The sequence below is a fragment of the Dicentrarchus labrax genome, unplaced genomic scaffold, assembly GCF_905237075.1.
Source record: "Dicentrarchus labrax unplaced genomic scaffold, dlabrax2021, whole genome shotgun sequence".
NCBI classification, from domain to species: Eukaryota; Metazoa; Chordata; class Actinopteri; family Moronidae; genus Dicentrarchus; species Dicentrarchus labrax.
The window spans coordinates 14,780,408-14,801,860 of record NW_026136701.1 but is presented as its reverse complement, the minus strand read 5'-3'; the positions used below and the strand labels follow the sequence as shown (position 1 = coordinate 14,801,860).

The window sequence follows — 21,453 nt, the reverse complement described above, 5'->3', positions numbered from 1 at the left end:
TTTGCACTGCAACTTTCATTGAGCACAAGAGTCTTAGAAAGTCAGGGCATAGTCACTTGACCTTTATTTCCTTCGAACAAGAAAAGGCCCAGCAGTTTAGAATAGGCATGTATGGAGTAAATTAGAGCATTTCAGTGCAGAATGGTGTTTGTGTGGCTGCAGGGGGTCCGGCGCTCCCATGCAATCCATCTCAGCAGCCTGCACTGTTTGTCCCCAACGGACCTCCATACCTGCCTGCAGCTGCAGCGCCTACACATCATTCGTTAACAAGTATTCGGCTCTTGCCTTTGTTGTTGTGGATTTCTCCCTTCTCTTTTTTTCTTTTCCTCTGCCTCTGTGACCTACACTCTGTTCATTTGACCGAGTTTTAGCCATTGTGGGTTTCAGCTGTAAGAATAGCAGGTAATAAGGTCCAGGCCAAACGCAAAATGGCTGACTATTCTTCAAAGCACACAGTAGCGCCAAATCCTCCTGAAACACCAGCTTCATCTGGTTTTGCTAGTTTGGCAGGCTGCAGGGTGATACATGAAATCCAATGCATTCTCAAATCTAAAAATACAAATATGCACAAAATATAAAATATACACTTGTGTTGGCAATTTTATAAGGCCCTCCAAAATCTCTAACTCGTGTTTTTCTTACTCTTTTACTGCTGGATGTGAGTGACACTGTCTATATTTAATTGTTCTAGAATAAAAAATATGCTTTTAGAATGAAAATTGTCAACATATAGTTTATAAATACAATGTTTTAGTTATGTGAAAGATACGATAATACAATAAAATTCCCTCTCATTTTCTCTTTGATAAGATGCCGCTGTTTGCCATGTTTCCATAACAGCTGAGTCATAAATGCTTGTAAATGCCTATGTAAACCATGCATAGAGCACAGCAGGTTTTTCATAAAAAACAGGCTTGGTCTAAGAAGTTGCACATACATTAATTTTGTGTGAATCTATCATTCATACAGCTTCAGGTCTTCTGGTATAAAATGGTTTAACATAATAATAATAAAGCAGCGCAAAGCTGTTTCTTTTTGCTCTAATATTAATGCTTCAACAATGACTTTTGGCTCTTTGTTTATTTTCTCTGCTACAGAGTATCGCTAAACACATGCACAGGAGCTCTTGGCAAATAACTCAAGTGGAAATGTCTGCTCAATGCGTTTATTTTAGGGAGAAGAAGTGTCCTTATGTTTTTGTCCCCCATGTTTTGTGAACTCCAAAAGGTGTTCTAGTCGGCTAAACCTTTTGTAACATCCATTCAAGCGTTACGCATGTTTATCTCGACACAAAAACCTGTCAGTTTGGTGTTTCTACCTCTGGCCCGGTAGCCAGGGGAGCTGTGAGGCGGTTAATGTAGGCGCTGAGTGGCTGATCCTAGCATGAGCCTAGCCCTGCTCTGATTAGCACCTCCAACGAGCTGCCATGCATCAGAGCTGACATTCTCCCAGAGACATGTTCCCCCAGAATCCTTTGCTCTTTCTCTGTGCGCGGGCGTCACCACCATTGACATGTCACAGCCAACAATCTCGCCTCAACCCTCCTTCTCCCTCTGGAGGCTGGAAAACAGCATCAGGCATGCACCGAACTTGGGACCCTGACATGAGGGCTTTGGTACCTCGCTTAGCTCATCTTTCTCTTTTCACTTTTCTCTCGCAGACACAGAATATGTCTTTCACATGCCCACTTCCCTACAGGCAAACTGGAGTAAAGCTTCTCCTTTCATGCTGTGGTAGTTTTCCAATCTCTTTGATTTTATTGGCTAGCACTCGACCACATTTCCATCACTGTTCGTGTAATACATTAACTCTTTGATAGAATGGGGTGAATTTTCAAGGTGCCATGATTAAATCTCGTACTTTAATTTTTACATTTTGCACTTGATTCACTCTGTCCTTCTCAAACTGTGGAGGCAGGAAATAGATATTAGTAATGTTCCCCCCGGGCGCCAGTTCTCCAATCAGCTTTGGTCCAGGGGGAGTCCATCCCTTTGCGCTCCCACCTACCACCTTCCTACCCCCATCCGCAGCATTCTCCAGGCCTTAATGGGTCTTGTAGTACTTCTGAAATGAGTTTGTTCCTTATGAGCAGTGCTTCTACCTCAAGAGAGCACACCACACAGAGGTGGAGTCAATTTGTATTCACCCATAATTCCCTGGGCCTTAATCACTCTGATTTTCCCCCCATTATCTGTTAATGGATAGTTCCCGCGGAGAGAAGAGAGAAGTAAACCCACCTACTGTTTACAGGCCTGAAGCTGTCTACTCTGCTACCATCCACAATCCCACAGTGGGTTGTATATACAGCAGTGAGTCCGCTGAAAACCAAATCTTCTTGGTTTATTAACATACAACTCCAACATCAGGCTGAATATTGTGAAACAGATGGTGGAAAGCAAATGCTTGCTAAAGGGGAAATTCTTCATAAACAAGATCACTCCAAGCAGGTATTTCTGCCTTTATGACAAGGTTTGGAAGTTTAGAAACTTGGTATTGCACTGACCTATTAGTTTGACTGGACCAGCTTTGATTACTATGTTAGTTCCATCTGTGGCTTTTCAAAAACAACCCATTTCTGCCTACTAAATATTCTCAATTTGTTCTCCCACTTGTTTACTCATTACTTTCAGCAAAGAAGTGCCTTGATTGATGTCCTTAATATCATTTGTTAGAGTGTGCTGCTTTGGCGACACAAGCAGCATGGGTCCCTCTAAGAGTGAGCTTCAGAGAACCATTCACTATGCCCCAGAGAGGAGTGTAAATCTAAGTATCAGATTTTTCTCTTCCACAGCCAAATGCTAAAAGTGATCCTGAATTCCCCTCCAATTCAAACTGCTCCTCAGCAGAATTGTTTAAATAGAGTAAGGGGCAGTGGTGGTAATGGGGGGGGGGTTGGAAACGAATAAACTGAGGGAGACTTTTTAATTAAGCAATGCCCTGCGTTACACTTAACTACCAAGTATTATCAGAAAGCTAGACTGTAGTTTATCTTCAGTTTCAGTCTTTAGCTCACTGTCAGTTAATGGCTTTGCCTTTATGCTCTAAGCAAACTAGGACGTCTCCATCAAATTCACAGACACCTTTAGCTCCTTAAACTTACAGGATTCAATATGCTGCAGCTGCGTCGTTGTTACACAAAGAGTTCACTAAACTATGCGAGCCAGACCTGCAAGCCCCAGTGTCCCAAACAACCTTCAACAGCACATGAACTTCAGCCTGGATAAAAAAGTAAACAGCACGGAGAAATAAAGACCATTCTTTTTGAGAGTAGTTTTTCCTCTCTCCCACTCCCTCTCCTGTCCTCCACATGGGAGAGATATTAGGCGTTTGTGTTTTAAGGAGCTGTGAAATACATAAACCATGAGCCACAGGAACGCAAGGCCCTGTGGATATGCAGATGGGCTTACTTTGCTGGTGTCAGGGATGCTTAGAGGGAGCAGGCACAGGAGCAGTTCTCATCTAAAGGATTTTCTTAGGAGTGCAGAGGGACAGGGTGGTGGCAGCAGAGAACACTCGGGAGACTCGGAAACAGAGAGTCAGAGGAGGGAGAGAGAGAGAGATGAGGGTAGAGTGAGAGAGCTGACAGTCCCCTGTGGCCCTGTAACTATATCCAGAGTCTGCTCAGTGCATAGAGAGGGGTGGGGGCTCACGCAGAGCCATGCTGATTGGGCAGCCCTGGAGAAGGGCTGGGGGAGCGACAGGAAGTGACCTCAGCCCAATGAGGCAGCTATAGGGGCGAGCGAGCTGACTTCCTCCCTTGGCTCTCACTAAGAAACAGGCTGCCAGCCTGATTCAACCCCTGTTACACTGCTGAATACAAACCCAGCCCTACACAGGCTGCATTACAGGGGATAACAGAGCACAATTTACTCATTATAGAGTCTCAGTAAAACCTTGTTGCTCTCTCAACCACTTTCTCTCTATATATATTTGTATAGATCTATCTGTATATTACCCAGCACTCGTTCAGTGTAATATGTTGCATATATAAAGAATGTAGTTGAACTATACTCAGTAGAATGTAAACACTACTGTGTGTATATGTTGTCATTTTGTACTATATAACGTATATTCCAAATCAAAACATTGTAGGTTTCAGTCTATCAATGGTATTTGTTGGCAATAACAAAAATATAGAATAACACCGGCCTTATTTTTCAAATCTGAAGCATACTGTGTTAATATCTTTTTGCCATTTTTTCCTTGATGCACCTGCTCACAGACATAAACACACACATGCACACACACAAGGTCAGTCAGGCAGGTGCAGAGTTATCTGCATAATGAAGCAGGCCAGGTCTCTAAAGGGACAGCATTGTGCACTAGGGTCAAATGAGGGCTGTGCATATGGCAGAAGAACAGATCTGTGAACCCTGCAGCAAGCCTGACCTTAGTGTATACCCTCACACAGACAAGCAAGCTGAATGGTGATCAAAGAGGGCAGTGATCCTCCTGCACGGCTGCGTGGATGCACTCATGCCGCCCTCCTCCCCCTCTTTTGCTGATGCCTGCTGCTACACTTAGATGCACATGTAGGCTACATAATATCTCATCTGTCAAGTGCATGATTGCAGAACACACCATCAACGTGTTCCCTTTCAAACTACTATGAGCTGCCTTGATCGGCCTTTACCTTCTACCAGACAGTCATGAGGGAACATAGTCTGTGAGCTTGTGCTCGTGTACAACTTGTTTTTATGCTGAAGACACCTCCTTATGTCATATACCATGCCATATGTTTATGTTATTTAGAAAAGATTGTAAAAGAACATGTGGTAATATGTTACAGTAAAAGGTTCAATATGCATACACTCCTTCTGTTTCTTTTGGCACAGCTAAAAAATGTTTCCATTCCCCTCTCTTCCTGGAAATACCAGGGGTCATTGGGTTGCAGTTGTCAGAATTTGTCAGAATCAATCTATAGGTGCAGAAACTAAGATACTATCGTTTTATATATCTCCAATGAAGTTACAAGGCCCCTCATGCAAATAACCCTAACCCTAAACAAAAGGTGAATTTCAGGTGAGCTTAGTGTTGTATAGACAAATCACTAAATATATAATAATAAAAAATGAAAATAGGAAACTTCCTGGTGCACAAACAAAAAATTACAAAGCAGGTAGTGGCTTGTCAACTGCTATTGTCCACTTTTTTTCAGCAGACATGTTTTGCCAGATTTGCCTAAAGCGCCTTCGATTAACCCTCTACTTGGATCCTCCAGGGCTCGAGCCGGGCACAGCTGGTTAGGTGAATTGTGTATTCATGCTTCTGGTACCCAGGGCCTAAGTGTGGTGGGCACTGGGCTGTAGAGACCTGGGGATAAACCTTAGATGAGTCCCTGGTGTATCCACCCCCACCCCCTTTGCAGTAGCTGGCCTAATGTCAGGTTTGGCAGGGGTTTGATAGAGCACTAGTCCGGCCCCATGGCAGAGTGTATAGGCTTTTTATTGACGCACTGGAGATGGGCAGTTCTCTGGAAGTCTGAGTCAGCAGATCGTTGTGCTGCAAATGAGTGTGCAGGTTCACAGTCTGAACGACATTTATTTAAGCTATCAGTGGCCTCAGCTGCAGTAGTCTAATGTTTAGATAGACGTGCAGGGAATTCTAATGCCAAGCAGATAAACTGGGAATCTGTTGTGCTCTGTATTAAAAATGTTGACATGTGAGCATGTTGCAAAGGAGAGTTGTTTTGATAGCCTTGTCAGTGTATGTACACTGAAGAAGTGCTATGATGATTTGGGGACATGGAATGAAGTTTTCAGAAACATTTTATATTTTAATAGTAAAAACCCTCTGCATCTGAAATGAGACTATTTTGCTATTCTTGATTTATTTTGATTCACCTTTGGCAAAGCACAAATGACTTTCTCTTATTTAGGTTTTTTTAAAATCAGTTTTAATTTTCAGACGTTAAAAATAAATGATTGTACATGTAAGTTAATCAGAAAGATGACACTCACCATGTTCAAAGTGCAAGACCTCGTCTGAGCCACTAGGACCCCAGCTGGTCATCTAATTTATGCCTGATGGGAGCAGATCACACGTTATATTATTTCCTGTCTGTGTCATGAAAATCACAGGCAGGAGTCTTTGTTACAAATTTGTTCAATTTAAATTTCATGTGAACGAGTGTAAAGTCTAAAAAAAAAAAAAGAAAGGAGGGAGAGTGAGACCTATGACATTCACGCTCTGCTTATTTTCCTTCTTATGATTTTCTGTGTGTTTTTGTTGTTTCTTCTCTGCAGAGGAAGGATTGAACCATGAATGCAAGCTCTGTAGTCAGTCATTCGACTCACCAGCAAAGCTTCAATGCCACCTGATTGAGCACAGCTTTGAGGGCATGGGAGGAACCTTCAAGTGTCCGGTCTGCTTTACAGGTGTGTATAGTGCATGCGTTTGTGTGCATGAGAGCGTTTGTGTATTGCAACCCAATGGACTGATGGAAAGATTAGAAAGGTAGAGTTGTTTTTTATGTACATGTTAACTTTTCAGAGACATTTACATTCTCAATATGCAAAGCTTTGCATTTCTACGCTGTCCTTCTTTTTTGTGAAAAGCCAAATGGGTTCTAAATGAGTTGGGAAAGGTCAAGCAAGCAGCTCAGCTAAAGCTGAGAGCAGTTTGCTGCATGTGGCTTTTTTATTTAGTCAAATTGCTTCCAAATCAAGGCCAAAGAAGTGTCATGAGGTGAGAGGGGGGAAAAGAAAGAGAGCAGGGGGGAAGACAGTGTGAGCTGAGGAGAGATGGGGGATGGAGGAGTGGGGAAAGAAAAGGAGATGTGCTAATTGTGGATGGCAGTGGTGCTGATAGCTGTAATGATCTCATCTGTCTCTGTGCGTGGAGGTGGAAGGACCGGACTCCTCCTGAGAGGATAGCGCCCTCCTTCAGTGTCAACAGGGTTAACTATCTCTATAATGAAATCTGCAAAGTCGTTAACTTCAGCTCTTCACTCTTTCTCCCTTCTCAGCTCTTTACTCTTCCTCGCACTTTTTGGGTCCTCAGCTCATTTCCCTCTTTTGTGCTTCCTGCACCCCCCTTAATCCACCCATCGCCCAAAAAACTCATTTGTCTCTCCTCCAGTTATTACATCAATTAACATCATTAGCTCACATTTTGCATTTTGCTCAAAGATCTTTTTTCACATTTTTTACCTCTTCATCCACCTCACTCTTCCTTATTCATTTTTCCTCATCTCTCTTTCTCTCTACTGCCCTCCCTCTGCCTCGCTCTACTTCTCTCATTGCTGTTTTGGCCTTATCTCTCTTTTAGCAGAAGCCTATTGATATATCCCCACCCCGAATCCCCCTCCACCGCTCACAGGGGTCTGGGCATTTAATATACAGAGCATGCCTCCTTCATCTGAGCCTTCATTTTCCACCGCCGGCTTTGACAGACAGGTCCCCCTTCTCCCTCCGCGTCCATATCGATCACGGCGCATGAGAGAGAAGGATGCTGGGAGGGAGAAGGGAGGAGGGAGAGACAGAGTACACCCTCAGGACAGTGGTCACAGAGCAGACAGACAGATGGGCGAAGGCCTATGGTGGTGGGGAAGGCAGGCTGTGGAGAGTATGGATGGACTGAAAGGCCTCCCTCTGTTGGGGATGCAGGGGACAGGCAGACTGTAGTCAGAGTACTCGGAGGAAAAGGAGGAAGGAAGTTTGGCTGACAGCTGTCCTTGAATATATTTCTTCAAGTTGAGCCTGGCATAAAGTGGAGAAAAGACAGCCTAACGAAAACTAACTAACAGTGTACTATTAGATAATGTATGTGTGTAGTGTTTGCAGGCTTTATTAGATAGATTTTATTCTTAAGACGCATACAAAAGTAGAAGTGAAAATAAAACACAAGTCCTCTGTAACACCGGTGACCTGGAAATTACATTTATGTACTGTAAGTTTTGAAGGAAATGTAAACCCACTCAAATATGCTTTTATCTATCCATCCATCTAGATAGATAGATAGATAGATAGATAGATAGATAGATAGATAGATAGATAGATAGATAGATAGATAGATAGATATAGTAGAACTAATTTTTAGTACTTAATATACTGTTAGATAGTTTAATATATAACAATCATATTCTATTTTGCATATTAAATTCAGAGTAAAAAGTACAATATTGGTCTCTGAAATGTAGTGGAGTATAAGCATAAATTAATGTAAATTTAATGTATTTAAAGTAAGTACTTTAAAAATTTCACTTTTCCTACTTTTTAGAATTCACTAGGTTATTTTTGTTTAGTTTTGTTTAGTCGGTGTTGATGAATCATTGCGTACTCTATACCAAAAACTTTATTTAGAGATTAAAAGGATCCCTATTACAGACATAATGAGTCTGAACATAAAAGCAAAACTTTGATCAAACTAGGTGGTGGCAGTAATAGTGGTTGGGTCATTGAGTTCACTTGATTAACAAGGTTATGCTTTGTTTAAAAGATCATCCTCGCTCGATGCCCATGTTTTAGTTTGATCTACCCCCCCAGTGACCAAAAACACGGTGGGAGGCAGGGAGTGATTGTCATTCTTTGACACACCTGATTATCCTCAATCCACATCGAAAAGGGAACGGAGAGAGGACAAATCGTATCACAAAACAAACCTGCGGAGGAAAGTGTGGGGTAAAGTAAGTCGCAGACGGTAGACGAAGGGAGACAAAATAGAGGAGAAAAGGAGACAAAACTTGGAGGAAGCCGAGAAGGTTGTAACTGGCAAGTTTGGATGTGAGATGAAAGGGGGGAAGAGAAGGAGGAAAAGAGAACTGTGTAGGGGAGGGAGGGTAAATGGAGAGAGGTCCATAAGCCCCTGGATGATGAGAGAGAGGCTGACTCTCCCAGGACAGATTTGACAGGTTTCAGAAGTGGGGGAGCCTGCAGCTAGAAGTGTCTGCCTGCACCCTTAGGAGCAGTAGTGAGGGCTGGTGTGGAAATTGTGATTGGGAATATGTGCTTAAGACAAACAAAACAGAAGAAAGTGTGCCTGATGAAAGTTGTATGTGTGTGTGTGTGTGTGTGTGTGTGTGTGTGTGTGTGTGTGTGTGTGTGTGTGTGTGTGTGTGTGTGTGCTCTTTTCTTTTACTTATGTCACAGCATGAAGTACAAACTTGAAAAACTACAGGATGCTCTGCTTTCAAATCCGCAAGAGTCTGACAAATACAGTAGTTTAATTGGCTTTTTGTTTAGTTGCTGCCCACGTTCTGCTGGTGCATGATTTTAGAATTATGACATCCTACATCCCAAAAAACGACATAGGCTTAGCCTTAACTCCAAATTAGTAGTTATCAGCTTATAGCTCCAAATCAACTTACACAGCCGACTTGTTTGTGTTGCCTCAGAACACTTGGATCAGCTTCTGCATTGTGAACTCTTGGATTAAGCAGAAAATGAACACATGTAGGCTAGACGAATAAATAAATGAAAAGGAGAAAGGGGGAAAAAGGATAAACTTTTTTTTCCTCCCTGCACAAACAGCTTAGTATTGGTGCAGTGCAGCCTGCAGAGAGCACCACCCTGCCAAAATAAAGATGAGCTGGGGCCTGTAGTAAAGGAGACGTCTGCCATGGGCGGCCCCTGAGATCTAATCAGAGGGCTTAATATCCCCCACAGCGAGGAGACCTTGGCCCCTCAGCCCCCTCAGCCCTGACACCCCTGACGCCCAACCCGGCTCAGTGCTCTGTTCAGCTCCGCTCTGCTCTGGCTCCACAGCCAACAAACTCCACAAAGTTCTCTCTCTCTCTCTTTCTCTCTGTCTCCCTCTCTCTGCATCTCTCTCTCCCTCCCTTATTCTCTCTCATTCTCAGCAGGGAGAGACACAATGGCCAGCCACTGATCCTGTTTGGATGTGGTTTTGGATTATTTCTTCCCCGTCTCTCTATGTCCTCATTTTAACCCTCTTGGAAGACATGCCACTGTCCCCTCTAAATGGGCATTGCAATGGCATACTTCATATGTGACTCAGGCTTCCAAATAGCAGTACAATGTCCCCTCATTGCCTGTTTCAGCTTATCCCCTTATTGCATGTTGCATGCTAATTTGACTAGCGATGATGAAGACAGAGAGTCTTAATTTTAACTCTTACCACTAATTACAGGGTTAGCACAGTTTATATTAGCACTGAATTTTCTTTAGTAATTATAAATATAACCCAAGGCTTTTAAAATGTCAAAACTGAACTATATAAATTAGCTAAAAAAGTTGTCGAGCTTCTATTTACATCTTTGCCTAAAATGTCATAAGCCCATTCAGTATTTATGGTTCTTACCGGAGACTTGCAGGTGCCATTAGTGCATTTTAGGCTCTGGCACTTGAAATCATTGTCTACTTCCATATGAATGAATGCAGAGCTATAAATTGATAAATGCATAGCTGATTAAATGCGTCTCTTGCTGGCTATGGACCAGATACGCATGTAAACAGTGAGAAACAGCTAACCTGACATCTCAGTTGTGTTTGGCCCTATTGTACAGTATTTGAAGGCCCCCCAAGTCTCAAATCCATTTTTATTTTTGCTGTATTGACTTTTTCCTCCTCTAGCCAAAGACATAATGAAGGCTTCCTGCAGCTGCTGTGACCTGCTTCTGTACAGTATATGCAGACAAAACACAGCTAAAGAAAAAAGCTATTGTTTATCAGTGCTTTTTTTTCTTTCAGAGCATGTGTTCCCCACAAAGAAAATTGTCATCCTTTTTGGAGCATAACAGAGGCACAAATGTGCGCAATAGCCTTAACCTTGAGCGTAAATGTTTTGCAACAGACTGTAAAACCAGCCATCTATCTGAAATTATGTTTGTCTTCATATTGTTGTGGTCATTAGTTTCAGAAATGGACCATGGAGTTGTTGTTTGTTCATTAGAGGAGGTTTGTTCGTTTCTGGTTAACATGCTGCCATGTTCCAGAGACAGCTGTCACCCAGGCATTAGCAGTCTGAAAGCATCACCACAGTGTGTCTGCTTTGAATCTAAACTTTTATTTCCCAGGTCAGGAGTGTGACATTCAATGAAGCCGAATGCGTCTCAAGTGTACGCAGCTCAATAATTAATAACCGCTCTCCCAGGTGAGCTCAAATTGGGACACGTTAATGTTGCAGAGCCCCGCCACGGGGCTGCAGCGACCCCAAAGCCATCTCCGACAGACACCTCACCTTTTGTGGCTGTGCTTTTTTCCTCCCTCTCCTTGTGGCCCCATGGTGCATGCATTAGAAGAAAAGTTATTTTGAGCTGTAAGAAATTCAAATGAAGCCCCCACATGCTAACTTTTCCAGAGCATCCAGACCTTTGAGATTAGACAGCCATCCTTAAAGCACAAGGGTCTGGGATAACAAACGGCATGTTTGAAGTGCTCCTTGGAGAATGCACACACACACATGCAAGACACACACACTCAAGACACACACAATTGCATCCCCCTTAGCTTTCCAGCGTGGACTATGGCTTAATTAAAGCACAAATGTATGGTATATGTTGTAAGTGCCCAGCGAGTTGTGTGTTTATATGATGGTGAATGCAGTCTAAGTCTGCATGAATAAGTAGTGCAACACCATGAATATTTATATTGTCAATATAATTAGCTATGTAGACTAATGGAGGCCATGTTTTGCACTTGAAGCCATGCCAGTTTTTTGTGGTTGTTTATTTTCTGGCTTGTTGTCCCCACAGTAGTGCTAAATAAAGAGCATCATTATTCCCAAAACATTATGCATTCACTAGCTCTAGTGCCATGAATATGACCACTCTAGTTTCACTGTTAACATCTAAATTGTTCTCTCTTTTTTTTCAATTATATATCTCATAACAATGCCTTTTTTTCTACTGTTTATAGTGCATTCATTTGTTTGTAATTAAGTAATTTTCCTTGCCATTTGACATAGTCTGTCTTTAGTTTTTATTCAGGCAGATGAAATTATGATGTTGCCTTTGTTCCCCTAATGCAGGCAACAAGGCCCTACTCTAATTTACCACAGTTAACAATAAGCAGCAAAGAGTAGAGGCATCTTATGGTGACAGTTTTTTAAATGGAATATGAAAGCCTTTAAATTTTGCACTAACATTTCTAAATGTCTTCTCCTCTGTCCCTGTGTCTCCTTCCCCCTGTATGTGCGCAGTGTTTGTCCACGCCAATAAGCTCCAGCAGCACATCTTCTCTGCCCACGGCCAGGAGGATAAGATCTACGACTGCTCGCAGTGCCCACAGAAGTTCTTCTTCCAGACAGAGTTACAGGTGAGCCTCGGGGCTGGCGGAGCAAAAGGGCCACCAGCAGAATACAGCGACCGCTAATCACACATGACAGCTTAACAAACACTAAACACCGCTCACCGCACTCCGGCTGTCCCCTCCATCCCAGCTGGGATGAGAGACTCAGAAGGAATTATTTCAGTCCGTTTCCAAAACTCATTTGTGATGTGCAGATATGATTTGATTTGCTTATTAGACCAGCAGAGCACTAAAATATCTGGAATTAGAGGATTAGTGGAATGTTCGTTTTTGAAGAGGTAATTACATACAGTGCAGAGGCAAAAACACAGTTGAGTCAATATGCCTGCATCTCCCCTCCTAATCACAGAGGAGGCCTCATGGCTAAATATGAGCTTTGTCCTCTGGGAGACCGTATCTGCCCTTCAACAAAGTTAGTAGTTGGACTTATGAACTCGCAATGTTAGAGAGATAATCCATTTTCTAGCAATCTTTTTCTCTAGTCCTTGGAGAACCTGAAAAAATGAAACAGACCTTATTATATTATTTCACTGTGGTGCTGTTTTCAAGCAGCTCTGTTTTGTTCGGGGGATTCTCAACCGTACACATGGCACATTTCTCATATCCAGATCTTTTTCTATTACCTTTTGAAACTGAATCATTAGAATACGAGTAGTCTATAACCACCATGTTCAATCCAATCACTGAAATTGTTCTTAATTTCGCCTTAAAGCGCAGAGAGAAACCGGTAGCTCCTGACCACATCCTTCAAGTAGATATATCCAAGACTTGGATTAGCAGCACTATGCATTAGCGGGTATAGCCAGAGGAAGTATCCGGGGCTTGGCAGCCCATTGATCGGCAACGATTTTCATATTGAGATTCAGGTTGTAAACACAGAGGCGTGTGTCTGCCAGGAGGAAGGTGAATGTGATCATTATCTGATGGTCATTTGAGCACTGCAACCATGAATAAAACAAGTCCTGATCCACCAACATGCAACTCCACCACAGAGAAGGTTATTTAACAAGCCTTGTGCTCCACCAAACTGCCAACATGGAGTCTTTTCATTCATGCCAAGGCCTCCTACTTATCACATTTTCATCTCTCATTGGTACAAGTGTTCTCTATATAGCAAAGGTTGTTGCAGGTACCTGTAAACAATCTCAAATAACCTGGGGATGTTTGCCTACTTTTTCCTTTTGACACTTTTTGGAATGAAGTGATCTCCACCTCCCAGAGGTGTTTTTTCATGCATGATTATATAGTTTTACACCCTGTGTGAAGAGACAAGAGTAGAACATGAAAAAAAACCTATGGCACTTTGTTGTGAAACAGGGGGTTATGAAAGGAGGGCAGGAATGGGCTTGGGGGATAAGACGATCATTATGCTCACCCTGTGCCATGCTCCAAAGGCAGTCCCATGTGGGTGCATGCTCACACTCTCAAGTGCATGTGTAGTTCATATAGATGCCTGCACACACTGTTTCTTATCACATTCACACAGAAAAATCAATAACATCAGTTTATTTATACTGTGACCAACTCAAAGCTTCCTTAAGTTTTTTTTTCATTTTTATCTTAAGATGAAACTCTTGAACTTAGTAATGTTCGATGTAAGATTTGCCTTTTCCACTGTCTGTAGTTAAAGTCTTCAACAAACAGTGCAGGTTGGAGTCTTGTTTTCAGTTGTTGTTTGTTTGCGGTTGCCATTTCCCATGCATCACACTTCAAAATGTCTCACTGACACGGGGCAGTCGTTTGTCAGTCTGTCTGAAGTGGAGCTGTCTTCCAGCAGCGAGAGAAGTGGAAGCTCTCTCTCCTTGCCAGGTCTTGAGTTTGGAGTTTCTCCCCATTTCTCCCTGACACTCTGGCCCACTCACAGGCTGCCTGGGCTCCTCATCTCTCACAGTAGTCGGAGGGGTCAAAGGGCCAGTGCAAGCTGGGAGAAGGAGCGGCGAGAGGGAGAGCTGCCATGGCAGGTAAAGGGAAGCAGGAACGATATTTTATTAATTTGCTGCTGAGATCCTGAAACAGACCAAAGGCTGTGACAGGTATCCAGTGCACCGCTCCACATCCTCCCCCACCGCCTCCCCCCGTGAACTCTACCCTGCGAGGGGCTAGCCAATTTTCGCCAGCCTGTCGAGATGGATGATGGGAGAGCATCCGTCTAATCAGCCCTCCTAGGACCCCCCGCCCAGCCACCCCCCTCAGACTGGCCAGATTGACTGACTCCTGGGCCTGTGTGCCCCAGAATCCAGATTCCAAAGGAGAATAATCTCCCTCTCTCTCCCTCTTTCCTCTTTCTTTCACAGACAAAAAATAAGCACTGAGATGCATAGACCACCATTCCCCTCGAAACTCTCCAGAGGACTCCCCTCCACCATCACACATGCTCACACAGCCTCCACCCTGCGCATCCCTCTACCTCACCCCATTAAAATATGGAGCAAAGTCTAGATATTTCATGAGGTGCTGATGGGGAGGGCAAGCGGGCTGGCTGTGCAGCGCTCTCTCTGACCCTCAACTCCTGCCCACCCCTTGAGCGACATGGCTCCACTGCATCCTCTCTCCCAAATAAGATCCACTGTCCTGTCATTTTAAAAACAGCTGCTCCCTTGTGAGAAAAAAAATCTCTCTGGGTTTTAGCAAAGGCCACACTGCAATGTGAAACTTGATAATAAACTTCCTTTTCCCTCTGCGTTGGCTTTAGATACAGTAGCTTTTCACATTTGCAAAAAGAAACTGAAGCACTGACAATGCTGCTAGGCTGGATTAATTAGCCAGATTCATTAACTGATGGATGCGCAGTATTAGCCACAGCTTAAATCTGACATTTCTCTGAGTGCAGTTCATTTATGAAGAAACACACAAGTTCAGCTCCTACAGCGATGCGGCATACTGGAGGGCTGCAATCGGAGGCTTCTTTCCCAATGATCCCAATTCCTCCAAAGACAAGACAATGAGATTGAAGTTACACAACAGTGAAGATGACATTTTCTGCCTGAGATTCCCTTGTTCCTTTTAAGCTGGGCTGTCTTTTTTCCCCTCCATCCTCCAATTTCATTATCATTCCTTTGGAGTGACACGAGATTGTAAGTCATGTGTTAAGTCGACGGAGGAATGGAAGGACTGGGGTACTGTATGACTTCTCCCTCTCCTCAGACGCCCGCAGGACACATACCTTAATTGGAGTGTCTTTTAAAAAGGATTCCTTCAAAGACAATCCAAAGCTCCCTGGCCTTAATGAGTGCTGAAAGTGACAAGAGCACATCTGCATCATGTTCTACTTCCCCACACAAATGAGATTCTCCTCTCGCCGTGTGATAGCCATTATTGCCAAGCTGTGACCAATTCCACTGTTTTAATTAAGCATATTTATAGGCTTCACGGTCAGCAGGTGTAAACAGCTATGCATGTCATAATGTCCGTCAAAGACGGAAAATAGGAAGGGAAAGTCAGAGATGGACAGTCGGAGAGAAAGGAGGGAGTAGGAGAGAGAGAGAGCATGAAATGGGTTAAATGTGTCCAAAGGTACTGTATTTTTATGATATTTTTATGCATCAAATTGCTATAGTTGATTCTATGAATGATGGCTCTGAAAAACAAAATTTTAGGCCTTTCTTTTTTCCCTTCCTTTTCATGAAGAATGACACTCTTTAGTATGAAGCACAGAGACCTGATTTCCCAGAAGTTTTTTTTTTCTTTTTTTCATGAATTTTAAAATATGCCCCCAAAAACACCCTAACTGCCCCGCGTCCCAAAAGTGTCGCACAAAAGCAAAGCTTCATGTGTTTGTCCCTAAGCGGCTCTCAAACACGCCATTTTCTCTGAATATCTTGATCTGCCAAGTATGACAGCTCTTCACGCTTTTGAAAGTTGTATATATATTTTTTTCCTTTTATATGACAACTTGTTTTCTTCTTCATCACCCCAGGTGCTCAGGATTCTGTCACCATTTCAAAAAGTTGCACTACAAAATAAAAGAACAATGAATTAGAAAAAAAAACAGCTGCTTGTGAGGCGCCATCATTAATATTTAAGCTTATTTATAATTATGTACAACACTGTACACACACTGTAAATGGGGACATAAACACCCTTAGATGACTAGTGATGTATCACAATAGTGGTGTTCTAGTTTTGTAGGTGGATCAGAATTAGACAGCATGACAGACCTAATGATCCTGGGAGGATATTCTTTTTCTAAGTGCGCGTGTGTATACATCTGTGTGCGTGCTGTATGTATTTGTCTTTGTGTCTGTCTCTCCCAGGGTCTGATATGTGCATGCAAACACATTGTCTGGAGGGAGACATGACAAAAACTCCCAGAAGCCTTTGAGCTGTTCTTTTTTTCTTTTTCCTGTGTTGCACCACTGGGGAAAGTTAAATCCAAACAAAGAGGAGACGCTTGGCGTACTGTGCTAGAATCCATCACCGGATCTCTCCCTCAAACATGTCTCCTTTACTTTTCTTGGTTGACTTTTTCAACAACTTTGATAAATACCATTTTAAGTGCTTCTCAGGAAATTCACTACAGGTTTAATTTACTGCCTGTAGTGATTTGATTTTCAAGTGTCTATTATGCTGTTGATGTTAACAAAATGCAGCAGAGGCCAAAATAAACAGCATTAGAACAATTATTCCCTCTCGAATTTCATATTCACGCCTCACAACAGCAAAGTAATTTAACACTTCAGTTTGGATGTTGAATGACACCAGTCAATTAAAAACTAATTTTCTGATTCGCTCCTCCATTTGGGTGGGAAAACATGAGAGTGCAGATCCACTCTCGCCTTCTCATAGAAGCGTGGAAATGTAGGAGAAAATTTAGTCCTCAAAAATCTCTGCATTTGTGAAGTGGCATATCTAGCAGCACAGGAGAGGGAGGAGAGGAGGGGAGGGTGGGCTCTGTAGCATCCCTAGTCAAAGTCTGTCCCTGACTGAAGTGGTTAAATGTGAGAGTAATTGTGTTTTGTTTCTGGGACTGACATGTGGAACCCCATGGACCCCATCTCCCTCCCAGTGACAGGCAGAGATCCTCCCCCCTCGCTCTGTCTAATTAGAGGATGTAGCCCAGGGCTCATGTCCCAGGAAGACCCATCCCCCTCCCAAGATGGCTCCCCTAAGAAAGCCCTTAATTGGGTTCTTTAGTCATAGTCTTCATTTTGGCTGGAAAGGCATCTGTGTCTTGCTATCACCTCAGAATACAGTTTGTATCGCTCTCTTGTGTTTTTTTTTTTCCTTCCTCTCTTTTTTCTCCCTCTCGCTGGCCCTCTCTCTATTGCTTTCCCTCTCTCCCTCTCCCCATCTCCCACTCTCTCCTCACTTAATGAGGCCCCATAATAACACAGCAGTTGTGCAGTTGTTTTGCTACCTCAGTCAAACAGCAGGATCACTGCATAGTGTGTTTCTAGTACCATTCACTTGTCTACTTAGACAGGGTAATGAGTATCATTTGGAGCTACAAAGCACCAGCCCACAAAAAGGGTGGTCCGTCATCTCTGGTTACACCTCAGAAGCATTTGGTTGGGGTAGTTAGACATCTAATCAAAGCATTTCAAGCATTATGGATTTATTATATATTTTTACAAGTGTTCAGTTCGAAAACGACCGGACACAAAATGACACACATGGAAGACATTGAAATCCATTGCCGTTGTCAACTCCACCCTAGCCTAGTGCTGTTACTGTATGACCATGACTCCCCGGGCACCTCACTTCAAACAAGACAGTCTGTTACCAAGGAGACCAGGCCGGTTGTGGCACAACAGTGTTTGGGGTCAACCTTCCCTACGGCCTGATAAGTGATGACTGTGGAGAATGCCAACTGCTGTATTATTTATTTATTTGATTGTGTTCTTCATTGGCTAAACTAGCCAGCAGTAAGCCTGGCCTGAGGTCAAAGCAGGAAAGGATTACTCCCTCAGTGGACTGGTCAACAGTAGAGAATGCACAAAGGGAGGACTGAGTCAATACTGGACCAAGTTCAACACACCATTAAACATCAAGGCAGAATGCAGCAGTCTTGTCTTTCTCCACAGCGGTTTAGAACGATAAGAAAACACACGGTGGCAGAATTTTCACAAAATTACCCGAGACACAATGGGGTCGTAATTGACTGAGGCCCATTGTTCATCTTTCAGTCAGTACACAAACATAAATTAGCTTAAGTATCCAAGTGGTTTCATTGCTTAAAATCACCCTGCAGTTTGGAGCCTCAATGAAAGATCTCAGGTTCTTTGTTTTAGTATCGTTTGATGACGTTCTCTTATGCGTTAATTAAATTCCTGAGTGATGAGTACGGGTACGTACAGGTCTCAGTGGTTTTGTGCACACTCCCCGTGCTCCAGATGCAGCTTTGCAGACTTACTGTATGTCAGCCATGCAGGGTAAGAGAGAAACTCGGCACAGACTGATAAGACTTTTAATCAGAGCTTAGAGGGGGATGTTTACAGTTTTGACTGTTCCTTCAAATTTTTTGATTATAGATAAACTAAATAAGACACTTTAGCCGCAGGGTTTAAAATGAGTGTGCTTAACTCTTCTAATTAAATAGTTTCTTTAATGAGTAATCTCCACTGTAAGTAACACTTGACTCACAATAGAAAATTTATGCTTCACTGTTAAACTAGTACGTAAGTCTTCGTTCTTTTTTCAACTAATGCAAAATGTAAATTATGTTTTACATTTTGTTGTAAGTTTTCTCCCTGTCATACACGTATAATTACAATATTTTCCAAACTGTCCTTAACTGAGATATTTACAGTTTTATTGCTATTTTACATACAATTATAATGTTGAATTGACACCCACATTTTTTTTTACTTCAAGTTATTAACATGTTTAAGGACAAAATGTGATGCATCATTATAACTGTGTAATAATGGGTTCTAGAGTTGTATTTCTTCCTGCCTTACTGTTGGAGTTTTATAGAAATTTTATAGAAAAGTAATTACAGATCAGTTAAATTTTTTTTTACTTTACATTAGATTGACAGACAAAGAACTTTGTCATTAAACAGTGCAAACATTTTCAACTCTATTAGTTTAGGAAAAAAATGATGCGTTTATTTATGCTTTCATTATATGATAATATGAAATTAATATAAATTATGGTAACATTTATATGCAATATATATATATATAATATATAATTAGCATTATCATTCTTTTTTTATTGTTACAATTTAAAGATAGCTCACTTTGAACTCCTCGAACCTCGAACTACATAATGCGACAGATTCTGGTCAGTTCACTTTTGTAAAGTGCACACTGCTTTGTTTGCCTTAAAAAGGCTATAGCTTGAAAAGTCGTTATTGCTCACTCAGCTCTGTAACCACTCGATAAAGCCTGGGTTTAATGTTACATGCTGGATAACACCAGGTAGAAGAGCAGACACAATGGACTTATGTGCTCGGCAGGTATTAACATCATGCTAATCAAACATTGTTAGCATTGTGATTAAGCTTTATATCTTCTCTCTGTGATGTTGGACAATGAGAAGATTGTCTTTAATACAGTGAGATCAGATGAAAGAGAGAATTGGTCTGCTGGTCCACTGGCCTTCCTTTGCAGAGATGATGTAAGAGATGCACCTCTGTTGCCTCACTGGAGACCGGGTGCTATCGATGGAGACCAGAGCAATGGGGAACGACATAAAGAATGATTAGTTAATAAATCAACTCCCCAGCCTGCTTGCACTTTCCTACTCTCTGCTCTTCCCCAATCGTTCCCCATTTTTTTCTCACCCTCTCCCTCTGTGCAGCAGTGTTAAATTCCTAAGACATGTTGCACCTGTTTGCATGGGTACACAAGACCCCTGCCGGATGTTCCCCCTCCTCTTCCACTACCCCTGAGGGCGTTGCAGTAGGGTGATGTAATCAGATGAAAGTGGTGGTTTAACGGTGGCACAGAGCCGGTGAGAGAATACGAGAGGAGGAAGAGGCTCACTCCGAGCCAATGCAGCCAGGCTTCATAAGGGAGAAGCGGGTGCGCATTATTGATCAGAGCAAAATTTAATTTAGTGGAGAATTGACTGCTATGGTTTACCTGAACACTGCTGGTAACTGGGCCCTGCAGCAGGCCTGTGTGGCCAGCAGGTGGTTGAAAGGATCGAGGAGGAGATTAAGGGTTGGATAGAAGGGAAGGAAATGGATGATAAGGGGAATGGCAGAGTTTCAGGGGGAATAGGATGGCATTGAAGGAGGGAGTTAGGATGAGAGCTAAAAGGCTTAATGGAGGGCATCTAATCCTAAATTGCAGTGATTCTGGTGTGACACCATTAGTGACATCCTCTTTGCCGGGGCAGTGGACATTTTGGTCATTTTCTTGCGTAAGATGTGAATTATGTGTTTCACATCTAATTTGACATTTGTGGTTGGGTACTGTAGGTATTTAACTTATATAGCGTTGGTGCAGAGGTACTTGAAGAACTTGACAAGGATGAAGATTGGAAAGTGGATTTCCACCCTCTCCCTCCCTCCCCTCTCCCTCCCTTCCACCTTCCATATACAGAACAGTTTATAGCTACTCTGCGGAGTTCAGTATCCACAGAGATAAAGGTATCAGTTTCATTTTCTTTTAACGTTTTTTCCCCCCTCTTTTCCTCTATTTCCCTTTAGTCTGCATGGCTGCCACAGCCACTGAAGTCGTTTAACACCGTCCTTGAGAAAGCCCTCAGTGAGAAAACTCCTGGCATGTTTAAGGAAAAGGTAGAATGCAGTGTGTGTCAGACAGAGCTGGGACATGCAGTGGGGGGGAGCCATTCCCCAGAGGGGTTATTTTCCCCTCTAATAGCTGTTACGAGCCCTACATTATATCCAAGGAGCTACGTTCCTTTGGGGTCCACACACACACCTAGACGCACTGGCACACTCACACAAAGGCATGCACACTCAGTTGAGCACAAATTTTCTCTCTCTGTTTCTCTCTCTTCCACATACACATACACACACACGGGCACACACACTCAGTCCTAGCCGCTTTGCTCTTCTCGTGTCAATATCCTGCCATTTGAAGTCACGTACTGCAGGGGCTTCTGGGAGTCGCCGAGGAGCCAGGCTGACGGGTAATGGGCCGCATTCATTAATAAGGTTGCCGTGCTCCTGTCCCTCCTCAGCAACGCCAAGGATGTCTTCACCGGGGGGTAGGGGGTTGGTGGAGTGTGAGGAGGGGGAGGAGGTGAGGTGGGGCGAGAGAAAGAGAGAGAGGGAGCGTCCCGTGGGGAGTCTCCTCCCAGACTCACTTAAAGGAGCTTTATTTCA

The 21,453-nt window shown here is 42.9% G+C and overlaps 1 protein-coding gene across 5 annotated transcripts in view; it reads left to right on the top strand.

Moving 5' to 3' along the window:
• LOC127363420 (zinc finger protein 521) overlaps positions 1 to 21,453 on the top strand; it is an 89,006-nt gene that overhangs the window by 64,664 nt on the left and 2,889 nt on the right. For all 5 annotated transcript variants that reach the window (XM_051399851.1, XM_051399841.1, XM_051399813.1 and 2 more), the window contains 2 exons: positions 6,246 to 6,377; positions 12,100 to 12,215. In XM_051399851.1, the coding sequence (XP_051255811.1) occupies positions 6,246 to 6,377; positions 12,100 to 12,215 (248 nt within the window). The remainder of the gene's footprint in view (positions 1 to 6,245; positions 6,378 to 12,099; positions 12,216 to 21,453) is intronic.